This window comes from Delphinus delphis, chromosome 10 (genome assembly GCF_949987515.2).
Source record: "Delphinus delphis chromosome 10, mDelDel1.2, whole genome shotgun sequence".
Lineage (NCBI taxonomy): Eukaryota > Metazoa > Chordata > Mammalia > Artiodactyla > Delphinidae > Delphinus > Delphinus delphis.
This window is the reverse complement of record NC_082692.2, coordinates 67,292,471-67,314,248: the sequence shown is the minus strand read 5'-3', so window position 1 is coordinate 67,314,248 and position 21,778 is coordinate 67,292,471. Positions and strand designations below refer to the sequence as shown.

General features: G+C 55.8%; 1 protein-coding gene across 6 annotated transcripts in view; it reads right to left on the bottom strand.

Moving 5' to 3' along the window:
- TEX264 (testis expressed 264, ER-phagy receptor) overlaps nt 1–21,778 on the bottom strand; it is a 31,102-nt gene that overhangs the window by 6,946 nt on the left and 2,378 nt on the right. For 4 of the 6 annotated variants that reach the window (XM_060022599.1, XM_060022601.1, XM_069541160.1 and 1 more), the window contains exons 3-4: nt 20,837–21,128; nt 12,259–12,480 (exon numbers count right to left, since the gene is read on the bottom strand). In XM_060022599.1, the coding sequence (XP_059878582.1) occupies nt 12,259–12,480; nt 20,837–21,094 (480 nt within the window). In that variant the 5' untranslated portion in view covers nt 21,095–21,128. The remainder of the gene's footprint in view (nt 1–12,258; nt 12,481–20,836; nt 21,129–21,778) is intronic. The other 2 variants (XM_060022602.1, XM_060022603.1) reach the window with 2 other exon arrangements.

Genomic DNA, 21,778 nt, shown 5'->3' with positions numbered 1-21,778 from the left:
TCCAGAAAGCACTGGTCTCACAGAGCCATGAAGCTTAGCACCCCAGAATACCCTAGGACAGGGACCCCACAGTCTTTGACCCCAGGCACCCAAGCCAAGCCAAGGTCTGACCTGCCAGACTTGCTGTCTCAGGATCCCATGGCCCTGACCTGCTCTCTGCCATGGACAATGCTGACTGACCCACCAATATCAGGAGAGGCAGTGCCCCTGACTCTCAGGTCTCTTGCCCCTGCCCTTGCAGACATGTTACTGACTAACCCTGAATAGGAGCTCCAGGCCAGCTAAACCTCTCTCTTACTCCCACTCCCCTGCTGGTTCAGGTCTATTCCAACCTCCGAGACTGTCAGATGTGGTTGGTTCCCACCCCTTCTCAGACCTGGGTCCTGAGTTTCAGCCAAGGGGGAGGTGGCAGACTCTAGGCTAGAGGAACAGACAAGACAAGTAGGTCTAATACTGGACACTGCCCAACTCCCCAGTGGGCTGAAGTGCCAGCTTATAGGGCCCCACGTGTAGACAGGCACTCCACTCCCTTCTGCGTGAACACAGAGCCCAGTGCTCCGTAGCCCCCAGTGTATGTGAAAGGGGCACAGACACATGCCAGAGCTGCCCTGAGACAGGCAGACAAACCAGAACAGGGGTCAAGTGCATCTTGCTCCTGAGCCTGCCCTCTTCCCGCAATGGAGCACAATTATCCACTAAGATGATTGCAAGGACCCTGCCCTGTCACTGCTCACCCGCCAACCTTCACAACACGGCTATTTATAGCACCCGTCCGGCTCTCACCATGAGCTCTGAAATGAGCCTTCCACTTAGCGGTAATGAGAGACTTACTGCCTGGTGGGGAGAAGCCACTCCAGGACTCCACTTGTCTGCCTGCCTGGCCACGCTTAGGGTTGAGGAACCCCCCTCCAGTTGAAGCAAGTGAAGAGAGAGAAAAATGAGCCCCCGGGAGAGAGAGGGAAGGAAGGTTTATTTTATCCAGCCAGGGCCCTCAGCAGCCGGCTGGAGGCCACATGGGGGTGGATGTCCTGGCCCAAGGTCTAGCTGCAGCTCAGCCTCTGACTCCATGGGTGACCCAGGCAAGGCCTTTCGTCCTAAGACTCTGTGAGCTTGAACAGAGTGGGACACCCTAGCCCTGACACCTCCAGGGGCAGTGAAGGAAAGTCATTATTTTTAATAGTTTGAGTCTGACCTTCTTTGCTAACATGGGTGGCTCTTTTGGCCATCTAATGAGGCCATGCCCCCAGCTCTTCCCATCTCCAAACACATCAATGGCTGCCTCTGCTTTTCCACCTGCCCACACACCCACCCCAGCCCTGGTCTTCAGGAGGAGGGTGAACAAGAAGACAACATCAGGAATGAGTAGCTACCAGGCTCTGGGGCTCCGCTACTGCCAGCACCTGGGGGCGAGCATCTGCCAAACCTGAACCCCACTCAGTGAACTGGTCACGAGGCCAGGGTCAGGGAGGCTCCCTGAAGAAGGTCCAGGTCATTCCCTGATAGCTAGAGGGAAAGGGCTCCCGAACCCAATCAGGGCATGGCCTTCACCAGCATTCCATACTCTGGGCATTCAAAGGGTCCAAAAGGAAGCTGCTGAGAGGTGATCAGCTACCCGGAGGCCCATCTCTCAAGGGCTGAAGACAGTCGGCTTTTGGGGATGCTTCTAGGAATCAGAGCCTGTGTGCACCCAGAAATTCCAGGGACAACCCTCGCCAACACTCAAGCCACCTGCCTAGCTTTCCTTTTGGAAGTAACAGGGATGATAAGAGGGAGCAGTGCCCTTTCCACCCTCTCCTGGAGGCCAGGCATCAGGGTGGGTAGCACCAAGCAGCCACCCTTGCCAACTGCTCTGCCAGCCCCCTCATTGGCAGGCGGGAGGCAGCTCTCTGTGGCCGCTCTGTGCATCTGCCTCCTCCGGAGAGCCCGGTTCTGAAGTTGCCTGGCTGTGGACAGCCCCGTTGCCATGGAAACTGCATCCTCCATTCTTGCTGTCGCCTTCATCTCAAAGCCATCCGGGAGAACAGAGGAACAGGGGAGACAGAGGAGGGAGAGAAAACTGTGGCCTGGGGCTACCCAGCCCTTCCTTCCCTGCCCAGCCCTCCCTCCTCACAGCATCCCACACAGAGAATGCCAGCTGCCCAAGCCTGTCCCCAGGCCCCTGGAGGGGCAGCCTAATACCCGAGCCCAGCCCAGTCCTACCCAAGCCACCTGGGGGACCCTGGCCCTCCCTACTGGAGAGAGGCATGGAGCTAATTAAAATCTCATTGACGGCTCAGCCCAAATCATTTTAACACATGCTGGATCCTGTCAAAATTCAGACTCAGGGGCAGAGAAGGGGCAGGAAGAAGGCAAAGGCAGAAACTTCCAAACCAGGTCCATAGATAGGGGGAGGGGCTTATAAGTGTCCCTGTAGCCTCTCCTTGAGATCCCTCTCCACGCTCTGCCCACTGACCAAGAATGAGTTCAGTGGGGGGCTGGGGATGGAGGGTGGGGGCAGGACTAGCCATATGCCCTGTCCCTAAGTGATCAGGCAGAGAGAACAAGCCCTTTCCCTCCCAGCCAGGTGCAGTCTCTGAGGGAAGAGAGGATAGCCGTGGGCCAGCTCTCAGGTCCTCTCTGCACAGCAGGAGCTGTGGCCCGGGCAGCGTGTTGATGACCTGGTAAATATTGGAAAATCATCGAAGTAAGGCAAGGCCAGCTGCCTCTCCCTCAGCTAGCCTCAGGGAGCCCTTGGAGAACTGACTGCCAAGGACACCAGGCCAATGCCACACTGGGCCGGTACTGCTGGGGAAAGGGGACTGACTGGATGGGCCTGGAGTCTTCCCAGCCCTGGGCACAACCCCTCCCACAGACCAGACAGCCAGACGCTTGAGGAAGCATCACCAGGACAGGGGAACCTGCTCTGGCCACTGAAGCTACGGGCTACCTGATGAGGCCACAAACCAGGGCAACTCATTCGCACATGCAGACTCAAGGGGATCACAAAGCCCTGCTCCAAGGTGGGAGAGACGCAGATGTCTATAATCCTCCCCGCCTAATAGGAAGAAGTCAGCTAATCATGCCAAGGTGCCACTAGGAACTGCTAGAAACTGGATTCCAGAGTTCCAGTCCCTCAGATACACCTCCAAGGATTCCCTCCCCCCTGGGGCTTCCACAAACAGAAACAATAGGTGGACTTGGTACACCACCCATAATGCAGGGATTTCCAGGAGACCTCAGCCACCAGCACTCCCCCCACCACTCCTGCACCAACACCAGGTGCTCACACCGCCCACAGGGGTGCCGGCAGACAAGGGAAGGAGCAGCACACAAAAGGCTGCCATGGTGCCACTGACCTGTCTACCTTGGGAACACACCACACGCTCCCTCCTCACCTCAGGCTGAGCTCATGTCCTGGGTGGGGTGCAGCTCAGGGCTCCTGCAAAGGCACCAGATTGGCATATGCCGAGCCAAGGTTTCCCCACAGGACCCACAGTGCCACCCCTGGTAGTTCTTACTGAATTAGGAGAGGGGAGGAGGGAAGAAAGAGAGAGGACTTGAACTACTCTCATTTGGTGTTCTGCTCTCAAACCATCAACCTGTGCCCTGGCCTGGGCTAGGGGTGGGGAGAGTGTGGCGTGCAGAAGAGGTCAGGCCCAGCAGGGGAGACAGGGTGGATCCCATTCCCAGGCTGCCCAGAGCCTGGGTTTGCTCAGAGCTATGCGGTCTCAAATCCTCAAAAGGACAAGGCAATGGGTGCAGGCCAAGGTCTGGGTCATGCATCTCCTAGATGAGCTCTAGGCCCAGAAAGGGATGAGGTCTGCTCTATCAATCTCCACCCCATCACAGCCCTCTACTTCCTGTCTCACTGAAGTGAGGGGCCCTGGGTCTTCCTGTTCACTCTGAGTGGACCAGTCCTACCTGTCCCTCCACGCCAGGCTGGAGAGCTGGGCAGCCACACAGCCAGCAAACAGCTGTTGCATCCCACCCAAGGTGATGGCATCTCTTCACTGGGTGAAGTGAGGCATGCTCATTTTTAATTTCACAGACACTGACGTGCACCCGCCTGCACATAGCAGTCCCTGCCAAGTGGGGGCTCAGACCCTGGAGGCCCCTTAGGCAGCTGGTCTGCATCGAATGTGCAAAGTGATGGGGGAGGCGCAGCGGGGGCTGCTGCTGGAATGTGGCACATTGTTATTACTCTGCCCAGGAACTTCCGTCAACTTCCCTCTCCCATGCTCCCTCTTATACCCAATGGGCCTTTCAACAGCCTCTGGACCAAAACCTAAGCCTGTCTGTGGGGCAGGAAGTGACAGCAGGAGACAGCTCTGGGGATGCTGCAGTGCTAGCAAGGGAGAGCCTGCAGAAGGGATGGTGAGTACCCTTCTCCCTTGGAGCAGGACAGCCCAAAGCTCTGCAAATGAGAGGCAAAGGAGAAAAGGAATGAGATGGGGTTGCCAGGGACGGGACATAGGGGGAAGGAAGTGGCAGAAAGAGCTCCGGGCAGGAGCCCAGAGCCTTGGCCTAGCTATTGACCCCTCCCTGGGTCTCAATCTCCCCAACTGTAAAATAAAGAGATTGGAATAGATGATCTTAAAATAAGTGAGGAATTGGAAAATATGAACAAAACCCCCATTACTTAAAGACGATTGTACACTTGAAAAACCCAAAAAGAATCAATGGAGAAGCTACCAAAAATATTAAGCTCACAAAATTAACAAAAGCACAGCCCATTTTTCTGTGCACTAATCAGCCAGTTAGAAGATATAATGGAAGAAAGAGATGAAGGCCCTCTTGGGGTCAGGTCTAGCCCAGGGCCGAACTGGGAGCCCACCCCCACCCCAAATGGCAGGGGGGATGGCAGAGAAGCAAGGCTTGGGTGGGAGTCTGGGGAAGACTGCAGAAGGGGGAAGGTGTGAGGGAGAGCAGGGCGCTGTGCCTGGCACCCCAGCCTGCTGTGCCTGCTGCCACTGCTGCCTGAAGACTTTTCATTTTCACCTCAGAGCCGGCAGCTTGCCATGCAATTTACACCTCTGCTCATATTCCTTCTCACCCAGGCCATGGCTTCCTGGGCAGCCCAAGAGGGGGGCCTCAGCAGCAGTGGAGACCAGCGTGGGCTGGGGCAGAAGCAGGCAAGAGTAGTTCCCTCTAAGCAGGCACAGGGGGCACAGGCCCTTAAGCATCCTAATACCTGGGTGGGCCAGGCAGGTCCTGATCTGCAGCCATGCCCAGCCTTTCCCCAGGGTCCAGATAGCCAATACTCAATCCCAGCTCAGCCCTGCTCTGGCCTTCTGAGCCCTTGTGGAGCAAGAGCAGAGGGCTGGGGAGTGTGGGGGTGAGTACCTACACGGGGAGCTCAGGGGCTCAGACCTGGGATCCTAACACTCTCCCTTCCAAATGAAGGGGAGCCACAGCCTCCCAGACGACGCTGCTGCCATGGCAGGCTCCATAGCCCATCCCTCTCCGAGATCCTGCCGCTTAGTCTGCAGCATCTGTGCAGTCAAGGACCTTGAGCCCAGTTCGGCTTATAAGCCAACGAAAATGTTGCTGATTGATTATCCAGCAGCAGGAAGGCTGCTTGGTGCAGATGGAGCCATGAAGTCAAGCACCTGGGAGCCAGAGGAATCAGGAAGTGCCAGAGGGAAGGACAGCTGGGCAAGTGGGGACGGAGAGGTGGGGAGAAAGACAGAAGGTAAGGGAGGAGGAGAAGGCCCTGAATTTCTCATCTCTGACTGGTACCTCTACTTGCTGCTCAGGAAAGACCTTCCCTCTGGAGCCTTAGGTTTCCTGTCTGCATAAGCAGACAGACAGCCTCTCCCGATCTGAGGGCTCCACTAAAAGGCAGAGTTTTTCTGCTCTGGAGGGATCTCCCTCCTTGGAATCTCTCCTCCTTCCTTGTTCCTGAAATCCCAAGCTCTCTGGAAAAGAGCAAAAGAATCCTTCCTTGGTAAGGCCCATCTGCCTGGGGAAAAAGGCTCTCTCTGGATTGGTGATGGCCCAAGCCCACAGCACCATCCAGACAAGCCTCAGCCCCCAGGGTCCTGCAGGGCTGCCAAGCTACAATATCTGAGCTGGTATTTCGAGAGTGGTGGCTCCCACGCCCGCCCCAGCAAAGGCTGGCTTTGTGCTTTCATTACTGGGATAGGGGAGTGGGGAGGGGTGAAGCCTGAGAGGCTGAGGAACAAGTTTCAGGGCCCCAGGCCGGCAGAGGGGAGAGCCTTAGCCTCCTGTGTGGGTCCCCACACCTCAACATCCAGGGGCAACTTCCTAAGGGGAGTCAGGGAAGCCAAGCCTTGGTGTGTGTTTGTGGAATTGGGATGGGGGGGGTCTCCTCCTGGCCCAGGGAAATCTGGGAATGGAGAGTCACTGCTACTCTCTGCTAACTTCTGTTACTCTCTTTCAGAGTTGGACTGTGGCCTCTGGCTCTTCCTCTCCATCCCCCAGTGCTCAAGTCCTGTTCCAAAGCCAGCCTGGATGCTGTCACTCATCTGATCACATACCATTAGTGGCTCTCTAAAACCTGCAGGACCCAGCCTCATCTCTTGGGCCCAAATTCTTGCTCCTCCCCTGTACTCCATCCACAATGGATACACAGGCCATGTCCACGTCAATGCCTCTGCCTGACCTGCCTTCCTACCTGGAGAACACTACCCATCCTTCAAGGCTCAGCCCAAATTTCCCCACCCCCAAAGGTTGCTTTGCCTTTCCCAGTGAATCCATCTCTCCCCTCCCCACCCCACTCCCCCTAGGCTAAGCCCTGTGGCTGGGAGAGATGGTGGGAGGAAAGAGTTCTGGGGGCTTATCATTCAGCCCCAGGTCCTGGTGCTACTGAGCACACCCTCCTCCCTGAACTGGGGCAGGCCAATTAGCAGGTCGCAGCCCTGGCAGGTAAGCTAGCCCTGGAGCCATCTCCACCTCACTGAGGGTAAGGACATGAGGACCAATAAGGCACCTGCAGCAGCTGCTTCCTGTGCCCAGAACAGCTGCCAAGGTAACCCTTAATGAGTCCCTGCTGGGCAAATGGGCAGCCAGGCTCTTCCTGCCTTTTGCTTCTGGCTCCCCCAGCAGGCTCCCAAATCGACAGCCTCAGCCTATGACTCTGCCCACCAGGGCTGGAGACAGAGGGTCAAGTGGGTGTTAGGCCACAGTGCTGCTATTATCCCAGGCCCACTCTGGGTACCACTCCCAGTGCATCCCAAGCTCATGACAGTCCTCAGCCTCTTGGCCCCAGCCCCAATCATGGACAGAGCAGAGTGGCAAAAGGCATGTAGCCATCAGTGATTCTCTGCCCAGGGGATCCAGTCTGGATTTGGCCACTGCTTCAACTCCTGACCTTGGGTAACCTCCCCTCCCTAGGTCTCACTGTCGTTACTGGTAAAACAATGGGGATGCTGGCTTTGATTAGGACCCTATGCCTGCCTCCTAGCTCATTCCTCCATGCCCCAAACAATGCCACACAAAAGAGGACCCAGTAAATAAGTGCAGAGTAAGTGACTGAGCTGAGATACCAGGAAGGCCTTCCTTATTAAAAATAAAGCTCGGGAACTCTCTCAAATTAGCTCAGCAAAGGTGATGGGCAGGGAAAGAGACGACCCCAAATTTCATATTCTATGGGGGCTTCCTTACCTGGATTCCCACTGCCAGGACCATCCTGCTCCCTACTGGTGTTTTGGCCTCAGTGTGGACTCAAACCACCCCCATCACTGACTCCCTCAAAGTCACCCAGACAGTCTGAGGGAAAACAAACACAGGAGATTGTGAGCCACTGGGCAGGACCCAGACTCTGACCATGCTGCTGGGAGCTTCCTCCCTGCTCACGCTCAACAGGATGACCCACTTCTGTAGCCACCCTGCTGAGGCAGCTGAGTCCCCCGCTCCTTAGTTTCCAGCTGGCTGTCCCTTGACACTGCCAGCCTATCACCCACCACTCAGGAATTCAGTCACATCCACTCCAGGGAAATCTCCACCGTGACACTCCCCAGGGCTTCCTCCAGGTCCAGCTTCCAGCTCCCCCAGAAAGTGCCTCTTCTGGGAACCCCTCCTGCCCCTGCCTGCACAAGGGATGAGCCCTGGCACCTCCCAGCTCCACTCACACTGCAACTGCCACGGCGTCCTCAGGATCTAGAACAGACATGCAGTTGGCCAGGGGTGGAAGAGGCATCTGCCCAATGGTGTCCCCCTCTTAGGACAGAGGTTTTCAAACCAGTTAAGTCTCAAACATCCTCCTCCAAACAAAAGCTCAGGAGGTCATCTGATGTGTAAAACCCAGAGGCAGAGCTACTCCAGCTGAGGCAAGTAAAGGTCTGAGTGCAGCCCCCTATCACTGGCTGCCAGCCACAGGGGTACCTTAGCACAGCCCCTAGGCTCTGGCCCCCAGAGCAGTCTAAGAACTAAGGTCTGGGGTCCCTGCTCACAGCTGTCCCTGGTAGAACAGCCCCATCAACCCAGCTATCCCAGAACTCTACCACCAAGGTTCCCCCACTGGCTCCCTATACCTGCTCTGCCTACCACACATCTCCAATTCTATGGAGAAAGAGCCACTATCTGACCTCCAGGGCCTGCCTGCATTTACCCAGCCAACCAGCCTCCACACAGACAATGCCCTCCCTAAACTCAGGAGATGCCCAAACATCACAAGGAGACCTCCCTTGAAAACCTGGGGAAAGCAGAGACCCTGGGGAAGGGGGTTTATGGAAAAGATCATAGATCCTGTTGAAAGGAAGTCAGGCACGGGGGTCTTGGCTGGCCAGTCTAACACTCTTAGTGATCTCCTCACCAACTGCAGATATGAGCCAAGTACCGAGCTCAGGGAACTCACACACAATCCCATACGTGGGACCCCAGGCCTCGCACTCATCTCTGGTCTGCTCCATGTGCCCCAAGCCTTCCCTGGACGCTCATTAAGATTGGTCTCACCTTGTGGTGAATTTTGAGGCCTTTGCCTATTGTTCTGGGTTGATATCTGGTCCCCACCTCCTCTGTGGCATTGCAATTTCAAGGAAGCTCAGTTCCCTCCTTCAGCTGCCAGAAGAACCCCCTTCCTGGGGATCAGGGAGTGGTCTCCTCTTGCCCTGGAGGCTAACTCCTTGGACCCTGGTGGAGCGGCCTGACAAAGCTGGGGCATCTTCCACATAGACAAATAGTCACACAGAACCCAGGGACCCCTCACACACATGCTGTCCCAGAGTGCCTGGCCTGGGGCCCCCAGTGGTTTACGTGGAGAAAGGCAGACTTCCAGCCCCTAGAGCTTGCCAGGCTGCCAAGCTGGGGAAGCCCGGCCAGAGAGCCAGGGGCTGCCACACAGACCACAAAGCTGGGATCCAGCCATCCTTCCAGAATCCCCACAAGAGCCCTGACAAATGCTTGTCTTTGGGTTCCTCACAGAGAACCCCCAGGACCTTGCTGTCCCATGAGACCAATCCTGTCCCAGGCTCAGACATCTGCCACTGCCGGAACAGCAGCTGCTCTCCACCTCCCTCATCCAAAGCTCTGAGATCATTCACCTCCACCCTTCGCCCCAGCCTCTGGGGAAGCATGTGAGCCTGCCAAGCCCTCCCTCCCCTCCTCTTGGCTACTGCCGCCCTCACCACTCCTGAAATAGAAAGCCGACGGGCTGCTGTCACTGCATCTGAAGCAACTCCACAGCAGACCCAGCCTCAGATCCAGAGAGAAGCCAGTGGGGTGGAGAAAAAAGACACGCGCACATGTACGTAACATGTACATACACGCACGCACACATGGTTAAAGGCAGCCAGCTGTCAGGGTTGGGACAGTCAGAAGCGCTCAGAGTCTCATTAGCAGCCTCTTTTCTCTGGTCTCAGGGCAGTGGGGAAGAGGGCAGGTGTAAGAGCGAGCCTTACATTCTCTTCTCTCTGTCACCTAGGCCAAGAGAGGCACAGGGCCACCCCCTGTCCACTGCAGGCTGAGACCAACAAAGAGAACCGGCCCCTTCCTCGTCTTTCACCTGGGTTTGTTCCTCACCCCCAAAACCAGCAGAGCACCTGGGCCGTGCCTCCACTGAGGGCAGCCCGGCATCTGTCTCACTCTCCCAGCTGGTGGTCAGGCCCACACAGCACGCCTCGCAGACATCCCTGAGAAGCCCCTTGCATTGCCCCGCACCTGTCAGGCTTCCTCATCACAGGCAGGAGAGAGGATGGTACGCCCCCTGCTGCAGCCCCAACCCCAAGAAAATCAAGCCCAGAGCACAGCTGACAGGCTCCCACGGGAGGAGGAGGTAGGAGGAAGGGCTTTCATCAAAGAGGTGACGTCAAAACCAGGCAACTTGTGAAGCTGTCAGGGGCCAGGAAATTTGGACAAAGGTGTCTAAAAATAAACCCCTGAAGCCAAGAAAAGGCTGTGGTGGCTGAGTTGCTCGCCACCACACCACATGTCCTGTTCTGAGGTCTGGAACCCAGAAAGTCTCTTCCCAGGGGTGCTCCTCCAGACTGGCCCTTGAAGCTGAGGATGACACAGACAAGACCAGAGACACCACACACCAGCCCTTCCTTGGGTGAAATGCTGAGCAGGCCTTAGGCACTGATGTCTCTCTTCCTGCCCTCAACACCAGTCAGCTCCCCCACCTCCTGCCTCACCCTGCCCCTCAGCCTCCGGCCCGACCCCACGCCCAGCACCCTTCTGGCTGCCAACCTCCAGCTCACAAAGGAAATCCTCCTCCATCCTCCCCATGCCCCTTCCCTACCACAGCAGCCCTCCTGTTTCTTCTTCCTGTCTCTGCCCACGAAGGCCACAGCTGGTGACCCAGGGCCCCATTTATTCATTCCCAAGCCCTGATACCAGACACTTAACCAGGTTGTGTCTGAACTCCCATTTCCATCACCAAGGCCCTGTCCCTTTTCCCAAGCTGCTCTGGAGAACAAGCCACCAGGTTCTTCCAAAACCGTCAAGTTCACATTCTTGCTAACTTTTTTCTCCTGTTCCCTGATCCCAGCCACACTGGCCATGCCCTCTGTACACTTTGCTGCCTCAGCCACCCTCCAGGGCAAATACTGTCAACAGGCTCACGTCACCAAACATATTCACCAGCCCAATCCTCTCTGAACTCCAGACTACACACATCACTGTGGACTCCACACCCCATCTAAGAGGTCCCTCAGGCAGATTCCCTGACACAGCCCACAGAGCTGGCCCCCCAAACCAGTTCCTCCCTCCGCCCTGCATACCACAGTAGAAAGCACCACTACACGCTCACCCACCTGCCCTGCCCAGAGGGGACTGCGACTTGTGACTCCTCCCACTCCTTCCCCTGCCCATCATCCAACACATCCACAAATCCATCAGTTCTACCTCCAAAACAAATTGTCAGTCTCCACCCTTGTCTGCATCTCTACAGCTACTGCCCCAGCCCAAGATGCCGCCATGCACGGCAGGATTCATAACAGCTTCAAAGCACCTCCACCCGGCCCCCATGAGCCATGGTCCAGCCCTACCCTTCCCAACGACAGCAGAGCCCATCTTGCAAAGACGCAGCTCGGATCCTGGCTGGAACTCTGCAGTGACTTCCCACTGCCTTTAGATCAAACCCACGCTCCTCACCCTAGCTCTGCCTAGAACATTCTTACCGCCCCTCCAAGGGCTCTTCTAGGATTTTGCCTGAGAAGTTACCTCCTCCGAGAGGCTGTCCCTGACCACTCTGTGCACTTGGTTCCCCGCCTTTTCTCACCCTGTACTTTCCTAGCATGTATCCCGTTTTTGTTTGACGTTATTACCTACCTCCACACCTCACTGTAAATGCCTATTTCATGCACCAGTATGTCACACCACATCCAGCATAGCACCTAGCACAGACACTCAATAAATACAAGTTGAACAGATGAATAAACGATCACTTCCAAGCCCAAATTGGGATCATTTCCCTAGCACCCAAGTTTACAAAATGTTTTAGAGGAGGAGTAATTTACAACAGGGAAAGTTTGTCTCAGGGCCCTTGCTCTGCAGGGCCCAGCAGGATAGGGACAGGGTGGGTCTGGAGTGGGGGCTGAGCACTAAGGATGTCTTTGTTCCAAGTCAGAGCTTAAATGACAAGACTGGGTTTCTGAACAAACTACCCGTACTCCTGGGAGATGCTTGGGGCCCAAGAGGTCTCGGGTGTATGGAAGAAATGCCAGCAGCCTCTGCCCATCTTCCTAGCTCCACAGGCACCTGCTCCACGAGGTGCTGCCCTCCCCAAACAGCCTCTTCCTCCCAGGCTAGGCAGGCCTCCCCAGCACCCACTCAAAGGACTGGCTGCCCCCTGACACACACACCAGACTTGTGTCTCACCTTGATGTAGGCGTCCAGGGCAGGATGGACACGGCGGGTAGCCAGCCAGATGGACAGGGGTGTGGTGTAGGGGAAGGTGGCCATCACCACATGGCTAGGTGCTGGGAAAGAGAACACCTTGAAGCCAAATTTCTGATAGAGTCGGATGAGCTCACGGGAGGGTGACTCCTCACCTTCACTCAGAATGCTGCCCACCGCACAGCGGCACTTCTCAGAGGGCACCTGGGGAAGCAGAGCAGGGTGTCAGGGCTGGGCAAAGGAAGGAGGCCCACAGACCTCCTGCTTCCTGGCTTCTGTGCCAGCTTGGGCCTGGCAGAACCACTAGCTCCAACAAGCCACGCAGCCCCAGACACCATAATGGAGATGACAATTTCCTGCTGAAACCCGGCCTGTGGCATCCCGCTGCAGGACTCTCCATCCCTCCATTGCACAGGGCAGGCTCCTGCCAGCTGTGGAGGGGCCACAGAAGGGCTGGTCAGGAAGCAGAACTGAACTCTGGGTTGCTGATCAAACTGTGTGAGATCCTCTTCCCCAGGCTCTTAGGCAGGGCCAGCCATCATCACCAGGGCCTCAATATCTCCTCTCCAACCCACACCCTATCCTAAACCCTGCCCCACTTCCCAAGCCCCTTCTTAGCTGAGACTGCTGGTTCCCCCTAAGTCTCCCTGGACCCCTAGTACCTACACTTCACTTCACTCTGCTCCCCTCCCTCCCCTGGCTCCCACAAACCCCACCCAGGTAAGGGCTCCTACGTGAGTCTCCAACACTTCCTAGGCCTAACTCCAGGCCTGAAAGGGCCAGCACTTGCTTTTCCTTCTGGTATCAGGGGTCCCAGTTTGTCTCACCTCCTGACACCTGAATCTGTACCAGCCCCCAGGGGTATCTCTTCCTAAATCCAAAAGACTTACCACAGACCTTTTGCTCTCTATCCCAGGTTTTCCTCAATCTGAAGGCCCTACTCAGGGGCCACTGACCCCTAAATTTAAACTCCTTCTACCTCCTCTTGCTCTTCTCCTCAGCCTCCTTTCCCAGTACCGTGAAGTCATTCTTACCTGTCTCTGCCCTCCCATTGGCCCCTTCCAAGTCCTGTCAACAATCCCCCAGGGGTGTCTCAGGCCTGCTCTGCCTTCCTACCCTGGCCAATGCAGAGTCTCACTTTGCCTGAAACTTGGGCACTGACTCCCACCTCTGCGTAGTCCCTGGGGGTCACCTCCCACTCTCTGCAGCCCTGGTCCCCTTGAATCCTATGTCATTAAGCATAACTCAGGGCTCTCGTGGCAGGCAATACGGTGCAGTGGTCAGGACCACAACTCTGAAGAGAGGCAGGCCTGGGTGTGAATCTTGAGTCCTGTGCTCTGGATGAGTCCCTTGGTTTCCTGAAGCCCCAGTTCCTCGATACCAACTTACAGAATTGTGAGATACTTCACAGGAGGACTGAGCATGGTTCAGCAAGTGCTCCATACTTGTTGTCAGTTATTAGTAGCTATGACACTGGCCAAACACGTAACCATTGGCCCAGGATGCCCATCTACCCAAAACTCTGAACATGTAGCTCCTCCCTGCCCATCCTTCAGGTCCAAACACCCTCTTGGAGAGCCTCTCAGGGTGGCTCAATGGCAACCCCCACAGACTCCAATACTGTGCTGTAAACTCTTACCCAGATCAAGTCAACCTTGCAGCTCAGTCAGTTCTCTCAACCTCACGCTCCTCCCACCCCACCCAGAGGCGCTGGAGAGCACTGCAGTACCACCTCTTGTCTCTAGATGGTGCCACTGCCCCATTCACACCCAAGACTTGAGGATGGCCAGAAAGGCAGGTGGCTCTGGCAGGCCGCCTGCTGACAGACCAAAGGACAGTGTCTGTGGCAAAGCCCATCTTCATGTTCCTAACTAACCCTAGCGACCTATGCTATACAAAAGAAACATCCAATACAGGTTAAACAGAGAAATGGATGGAAGGTCAATTGGTAATCTCCTCTCCAACACCTGGCCTGCCTGGGTTTGGGTCCCAGGGTCTTGATCACCTCAGCAGCCCTCACGGACCTTCCAGCTCCACATCCTTCTCAGTCCCCCAAAGGCACCAGAACACCTGTGATCATCCTGCTTAGAACATCTCAATGGATCCCAATTCACCTCTATGATGAAACTTCCGAGGCCAGCATGCAAGGCTGTCTCAGGGTGGCCCACACAACACACTGCCTGGATTTGTCCACACACTGACCTAGCACTCCTTTTCTGCATCCCTAGGCCTGAGTAGGGGCCAAGACCCAGGTGGGCAGGTGCCCACTAATCATGTGAGTGGCAGAGGGAGAGACAAATCCGGCTCTGGCCAGCCAGCCTTACCAGCCTCCTCTCCCACCACACCCCCACACAGAACTATTTGCAGCTCCCCAAACATGCCACATCCTCCCATGCTTCCTCCCTTTGCGTAGGCTACTTCCTCTGCCTGAAATGTCCTCGTAACCCTACTGCAGAGTTCTTTCTGCCTGGGAAACTCAACCATCCTTCAAGACTCAGCTCACCCTTCCTCCTGAAAGCCTCTGTTGCTCCTCACTAAGCAGCTCCTCCTCTCTGATCCCAAAATGCCCACCAGAGGGAGCAGGTCTTCTGCTGCACTGTAACTGGTGGCCTCTCCTCCCCACCACTCCGGGGCTCTAGGCAGAAAGGTCCAGGATCCTGTGCACAGAAGTTCTTCAGCGATAGTACAGGCATGCATGCATAAACCTGCTCGCACAGGCTCTGCATCATGAGCAAACCTCCTCTCCCTCTCCCTTGAAAAAGGAGGAACTCTTGTCATGGGGGAGGGAAGCAGCTAATAAGGAGACAGGGCTCCTGAGATCTTGGGCACAGGGACTCCCTTCCTGCCTGAGCAACTTTTCAATTCCAGAAGTGAGAACACTTCCTGCCCCTTCCCCTGTCCAAGTGGCTAAGGGGCAGACTCGGAGGTTACCCAGCAAGCCCACGACCTGCTAAGCAGCCCCATACCAAGCGGGAGCTGGGAGACATCTGAACCAGGCACCAGCAAGGAGGAGATGGGGCAGGGCCTAAGACAGGCTGGGGAGTGGCAAGGCTGGTCTCAGAGCAGGGGAAGGCTTTCCTGGGCTCCCAGGAGAGCCCAGGCCTACCTCCAGGGGAATGGCCCACTGAGATGGTCAAGGGCCCAGAAAGCAGGAGTGTCTTGATGGCTAGAAACCCCACCCACCTTGGTTCAATACAATGTCTTTATTTGGGCCTGATCTTCGAAGGGCAGGCTGGGCCTTCCAGTTCTGTCTTCTCCCTTTCTTCCCTGTATCAGTCATTTCTCTGGGTACCTATGACTAGAACAAGAGCTGGACCAGAACTAGCACCAGCAAGGAACCATACCAGGGAGACAGGGCAGTGGCCAGACCCACCGCCAATTTCAGTAAGGCAGGCCCATCCAGAATCTGCCCTCAGAGCAAAAGTGCTAGGAAAGAGATACCAGAGTTATCTCCTTCAGGCTGTGAGGCCTCTTGAGTCCTAGCATTCTAAGAAGAGCACAGTCTGCTTGGAACCTACAGCTTCCGGGTACAGGCTGGCCCTACTGCCCCTTCTGGAGAGGCCTTGCAGTACCTTGCTGACCCTGCTGTGTGAGGCCATAGCGAAGAGAGGGTCTCTGCCTGGCCAAGACCTCACTGAATCTGGAAACTGGACAAGATCAATAAATTCCAGGATCCAGGAAGAAAAAAATGGTGTCAGCTAGCCCAGACCAAATCCAGCCTTTGGGTTCACTAGAAATGGGCCACCCCAGGTCCATAACCTGCATAATCTGACTGGGACAGCTGCACTGTCTGCCAATCCCAGACCCAGAGGGATACCTTGACTCCTCCCTGGCCAGACTACCCAGCCCACCTTTCCACAGGGGCCCACAGTTAACCTGCTGTGAGCAGAAACCTAGATTCCATCTAGCAGAAAATCATCACAGGGTACCTGGGGTAGGCGATGGCCTGGGCCTGCAGGAAGCATCAGCTCAGCTCACATTCCCATTGCCCTTGTTGAGGGCTCAATCCTGGGAAATCTTACTCCCTCACCCCACCCCTTCCCAGGCTCCATGTGACCTCAGTGCCTCCAGGGAGAGCAGGGGGCACCATCCGCACATATACTGAAGGGGAAGTACGGCACAGGCCTACGTCAGAAAACTCTTACTGGCCTCAGCCCCTGCAGACGTGGTGACCGTAAACCGATTCTCAGTGGACTAGGGGGAAAAAGAAACTTCAGTGTGGTCTAGTTCACTAAAGGCAGTACCCAACCGTCACCAGTCCCCTCCCCAAACTCCTCCATGCCTGGAGGCAGCACTCCCTCCTAGGCCTTCCCCAGGTGAGCTGAACAGGCTGCCATGCCCCACCGGCCTCAGCCAAGCTCCCCACAAGGGCAGGCAAGCAGGCAGGTTACTTAAGCCCCAAACACAGCAGCGGAGGCGGTGGCAGCAGAGGGTGGGGCAGGAGGAGGAGGGCCAGGCTGGCAGACAGGACAGGCCCATGGGCACAGGAACAGCAGCCCAGCCATTAGGGCCTGTTAACAGGCCAGAACTGGTTAGGATCAAATAAGATGCTCAGGGTCCTCTCCACCTCCTTCCCAACACCCAAGGCTCCCAGAGGAACTAGGCCCAGGAGGGGAGGCAAAAGTCACTGTCCAAGCAGGAGAGAGAGGGCAGAACTATACAAAGGCAGGACAGAACTGGATCTGTGTGTGTGTGTCTGTGCGTGTGCTGAGGGGGCGGGTGGAGAGGTGGGGACAGATCCTTGATTGACTCTGGAATCACCCCCTTCCCTTGGCACTTAGAAGAGGAAATGACAAGACTTCCCTGGTGGTCCAGTGGTTAAGACCCAGCACTCCCAATGCAGGGGGCCAGGGTTCAATCCCTGGTCAGGGAACTAGATCCCGAATGCTGAGACTGGGAGCCTGTGTGCCACAACTAAGACCCGGTGTAGCCAAACAAACAAACAAATATAAAAAAAAAAAAAATCATTGACTTAAAAAAAAAAAAGAGGAAATGGCCACACTCCATGAATGTGGCATCCTGGAGAGGAGAGGGACACCTATGAGCCACTGCCAGAGTCTGTCAACTTCTTGCCACATGCTCCTTCCTTCCTTCCCCCCACCTCCACCAAGGCCCTCAGGGATGAAGAACGGAATCCCTCTTCCTGCACCACAAGAACCACTCGCCCAGATCTTACAGGCTTATCCCATGAGAACTCCAAAATATAGGGCTGGGTGGCTAACTGACATACAGACATACATATGTATCTCCAGGATATATGCTCAAGCAGCATCTCATATGAAATGGTCCACTGCAATCGCCACAATCTTGCCTTGTTGGTACCCTTCTCTGTGTCACTTCCTGAGCCCAGAGACAGACCAGGGGAGCCTCACCAGGCCTTTCTCAGGAACCAGCCTCCTTCTGTCCAGCTAAGGCCTGGAAGGGGTGTGGCTGGGGAGCTGTCAGTCTATATCTCACGGGGGTGGGCGGCACCCAGAGCACATGGCCACCTCTCACCTGGTCACTCACTGCCCCACTCACAGAACCTGAAATAGCCTCACTTCCTCCCACACTCAGAGAAGCAGGTTCTGGCTCCTGTTGTGTTGTGCTGTGCTGGGGAGGGTGGAATGGGGATGGGACACTCCACAGCTCAGCCTACATCCTGTCCCTTCTTTCTGTGAACCATATTATGCAGGGCCCCATGCTGGACACTGCTGTAGGAGGCAGCTGGGGAGCAGAAAGCTTGGCTTCTTGGCCTTCTCCAGGACTGGATGAGGCCTGTCCTTCAGGCTTCCCTGACACCCCCCACCCCCACTGAGATGGCCTGAGGGCTGGGCCCCTTGGTCCCCACTGTGCAGCAGTGCCCAGGACAGAGTGGCACAGACAGGGTGCTCAAATATTTGCTAAATGAAAATAAAAAAGCATGAGTAAACTCAGATAGTACCACAACTCCTGCTAACTGCTCCTTAGTCTCCTCCTCTATAATATCAGCAGTGTGGACCCAGAGGCTTCAGTTCCTTATGGACCAGATAGTCTGTGATAGCCATGAGCACCTGAAGCCTGGGGGTCCAGGGTTCCCTGAACCTTTTAGGATCTCTGCCAGGCAGGTGAGCCATCGCAGGTGCCAGGGTGTGACCCAGCTCTGAATAGGGACACAAGTTTCTTCCAGAGTGACCAAGGACTGGGATGGACAGGATCAGAGGGGCCACTTTTAGACATATATATTCATTCTCTGTGCCAACCAGATGGTCACAGCCAGGCCTAGGGTCTAAGCCTGGGTTATGAGTGCCCAGCCTAACAACCCCTCATCACACCTAAGTAGCATGAGTGTTTTTTCCACCCATTTTTTGTTGTTGTTACAACAACTTCTTGAGGGCAAGGTACTGGGGTGAATGGCTCACCTATGTCACTTAATTTAACCCTTGCCAGCCTACCTATAAGCAGTATTTTTAACATTACTCTGCAGATGAGGAAATGGAGGCTCAGAGAGGGTATGTGGTATGCCCAATACCACACAGCAGGACAGTGGTGAGACAGAATCAAAACCCAGAACTGCTAACCTTGAGTCTGTCCTCTCAGGCCATGGGCCCCCAGACTGGTATCAAAGTTGGGCTGTGCCCAGCCAACCCTGGAAACCCAAGTCCCACCACCTCAGACAGTCCACCACACCTCCAGGAGAGCTGTACAGTGGGCTGCTTGGAGGTGGCTGGGTCAGGAGGCCATAGGGAGAGTGTCCCATGCCAGGATTCTTCTATCTCACTTTTCCCTGAACCAGCCTCCAGCAACGATCCAAAGGTACCGTGCTGCCTTGGCCCTTTCCCATTCTGGAATTAGCACCTCCAACTCAAGAGGCGATGTACTGCTTCTGGAACAGGACATGCCGGTGAGGAAAGAGGCAGCTGCAAGGACCCTCATCCCTCCCACTGAGGTCTTGCAGAGGGTTCCAACTGGGTCAGATGTGGAAGGAGGGGCAGGGTCCAGGGGAGGGTAGAGGAGGGAAAGGGACTTACACAAGAGACCTCTGCAAGGGTGGGGGCCCGGCATCTGGTCTAGGAGCTTCCCATAGCCCAATGCCTGCCCCATCCCACTTGGGCCCCAGTGTTCTTGACTGTCAGTTAGTGCCATCTCCGAGCCATGTGACCTCAAAACCTCAATGTCTACTCATCCCTCAACCAGGCCATATCACCTCTCACCCAGACCCAGCCCAATCTCCTCGATGGCCCCCTGCCTCGTCTCCTTCCCTCCTCCACCTGCCATCCACTTAGTTTCCTAAATCAAAGGTAGCAAATTGTGCTGTACCTTTCCTCCCAACCTACTGTACCTCCCACCACCTGGCCCAGCAAACCCTTCTACATCTTTCTCCGCCCACCACGTGTTCACTTGCCACACTTCCTCTGTCAGCCGACATCTGCAGGCCTGCACTTTGCAGTTCCCTTAGCCAGGAGGCCCTTTCCAGTAGAGCAAAATTCTACTCATGACAGAAGACCTCCTCTCTGAGCCTCCCTGGCAGACTTGAGGCAAACCCACAGCTCGCTCAAAGTTCTGTGAGCACCGAACACAGTGTCTTGCTGGAGATGCATCTGTACAGGGCTGACTTGCCAACCACACAAAGCTTCCTGAGGGCAGGGCCACGTCTGTTCATCTCCAGAGTGCAGGTGTCAAGCAGAACCTGGCACAGAGAGGGAGTCAGCACACCCTTGTTTCGACTGAGTACCCCATTGAGGCCTGTTCAGCACATGGTATGGAGGCTACAGGCCTTGCCCACTTGAGCTCTCCAGGCAAGAACACCAGAGCTGGGGATTCTCAATGCCTGGTGTGCCAAGGCTCAGAGCTGGAGGCTGAAGAACCCTTGGCAGAGCTGCCAGCCCAATGCAGCTGTGGGCAGCACCACCTCATGGCATGGCAGGAGGCCATATTGGTGAGTCCCGATTCACCACAGGCTGTAAATACAGCCGTATGCCTACAGGGTGTCACTGATGTCAGGTTAGTCTCTGACCCCAGCATCTTGGACATTCTGGACAGCTCACCTGGCTCCACCTGCCCCCAAAGCACTCTCCCAACCAGGCAGCTTGATGTCCAAAGAAATGCCTTATCCCTGGGCCAGGGGCCACCATAATGGCTGGAAGATTCCACCTTCTTTCAGCACAAGAGCTGAAAGAGGGAAGTCAAAGAAACATGATATGACCTCAAAGAGAGGGTAGCATCTGAAATGGTCTGGTCTTAGAGTGCTGGCTTCAAATGGGGCTGAGGGAGGGAGAGAAGAGGAGGCAACAGTCCAACGCCCCCTCAGAGGCTAGGGACTCACAGTGGTGTGGCCCCCTGCACTCAGAAGTCCATGGGCAGAGACAAGCCAGGAAAATTAGATCGTGACAAGTAGAAAGCCAGCATATATAGAAATCTGGAGCAGAAGTCCAGATTAAATCTGGAAGGAGCTTCAAGCTCAGAGAGGAGGTGGTGTGCATAGCCAGCTCAACGATTTTCCCACCCCTCCCCAGAAACCAGAACACCCCTTGCCCAAGTAGCCCTGCCCCATGTCTGTCCATGGGGTAGAACCCCAGCCAGGGCCCAGGAGGCTCCTTACCATGCGGGGGTTGTCATAGTAGACGGCAACGGAGCGGAGCTTGGGGGAGACACTGCAGCTCTCTGTGAAAAGCCGCCCAGTCTCACCATAGGGCCCCACGTGGAACTTGTAGGCCATGGTGACGTTGCGGACGGGGGGTGAGCCAGCACTCACTGCCACCCTGGCCAGCAGCCCTGAGTACCCAGCAAAGGCCAGCAGCGTCAGCAGCAGCAGCAGAGTGAGGCCCCCAATCAGGCCCAGGAGTAGCAGGTCCGACATGGCTCTGTGCCCCCCACGCCGCACCCCAAGGCAGCTGCAAAGGAGACAGAAGGAAGAGGTGGCTGGTAGCCTGTCTGACCAATGTGCCCACCTTCCCGCCAGCCAGTTCTGGCCCAACCTCAGCCCTGCCTTGGGTACTCTGATGTGGGAGAGGCAGGAGCCAGAGGTGTTTACACACAGAGTGACCTAGAAGGGAGTTACAAAGGATGACTGAAGCTACAAGCCTCTTTATTTCTTAATCACAACTGTTGAGGCTCTCAGAGCAGCTCTGTCAGTTGGCAGCCTTGGTCACACCTGGGGTAGCTGAGTCATAGAGGGGCACAGGAGTGAGTCAGCCAGGGACATACTCCTGGCCCTGACCAGCCACCCCTGCTGGGCCAGACGTCAGCCAGCCTGCCTTTTCCCCACATTGCCTCTTCCTTATTTCTTACCACAACTGAGCCACACTGCCTGCCCAGACTCCCCAAGCCTCATGGGCCACTGCCAGAGGGAGGACAGGCAAGCACAGGCCCAAACACGTATTTAAAAACAGGGAAACCATAAGGAACAAAACGTCAGGGGGAAAAATGTGCCACAGGAAGGGACTCTTGTAGGAAGCTCTCCTCTGCTAAGCACATCTGGCCCGTGAAATACTGCTTTCCAACAAGCTCACCCACCCAGAACCAAAGGAGAGACGAGGTTAAA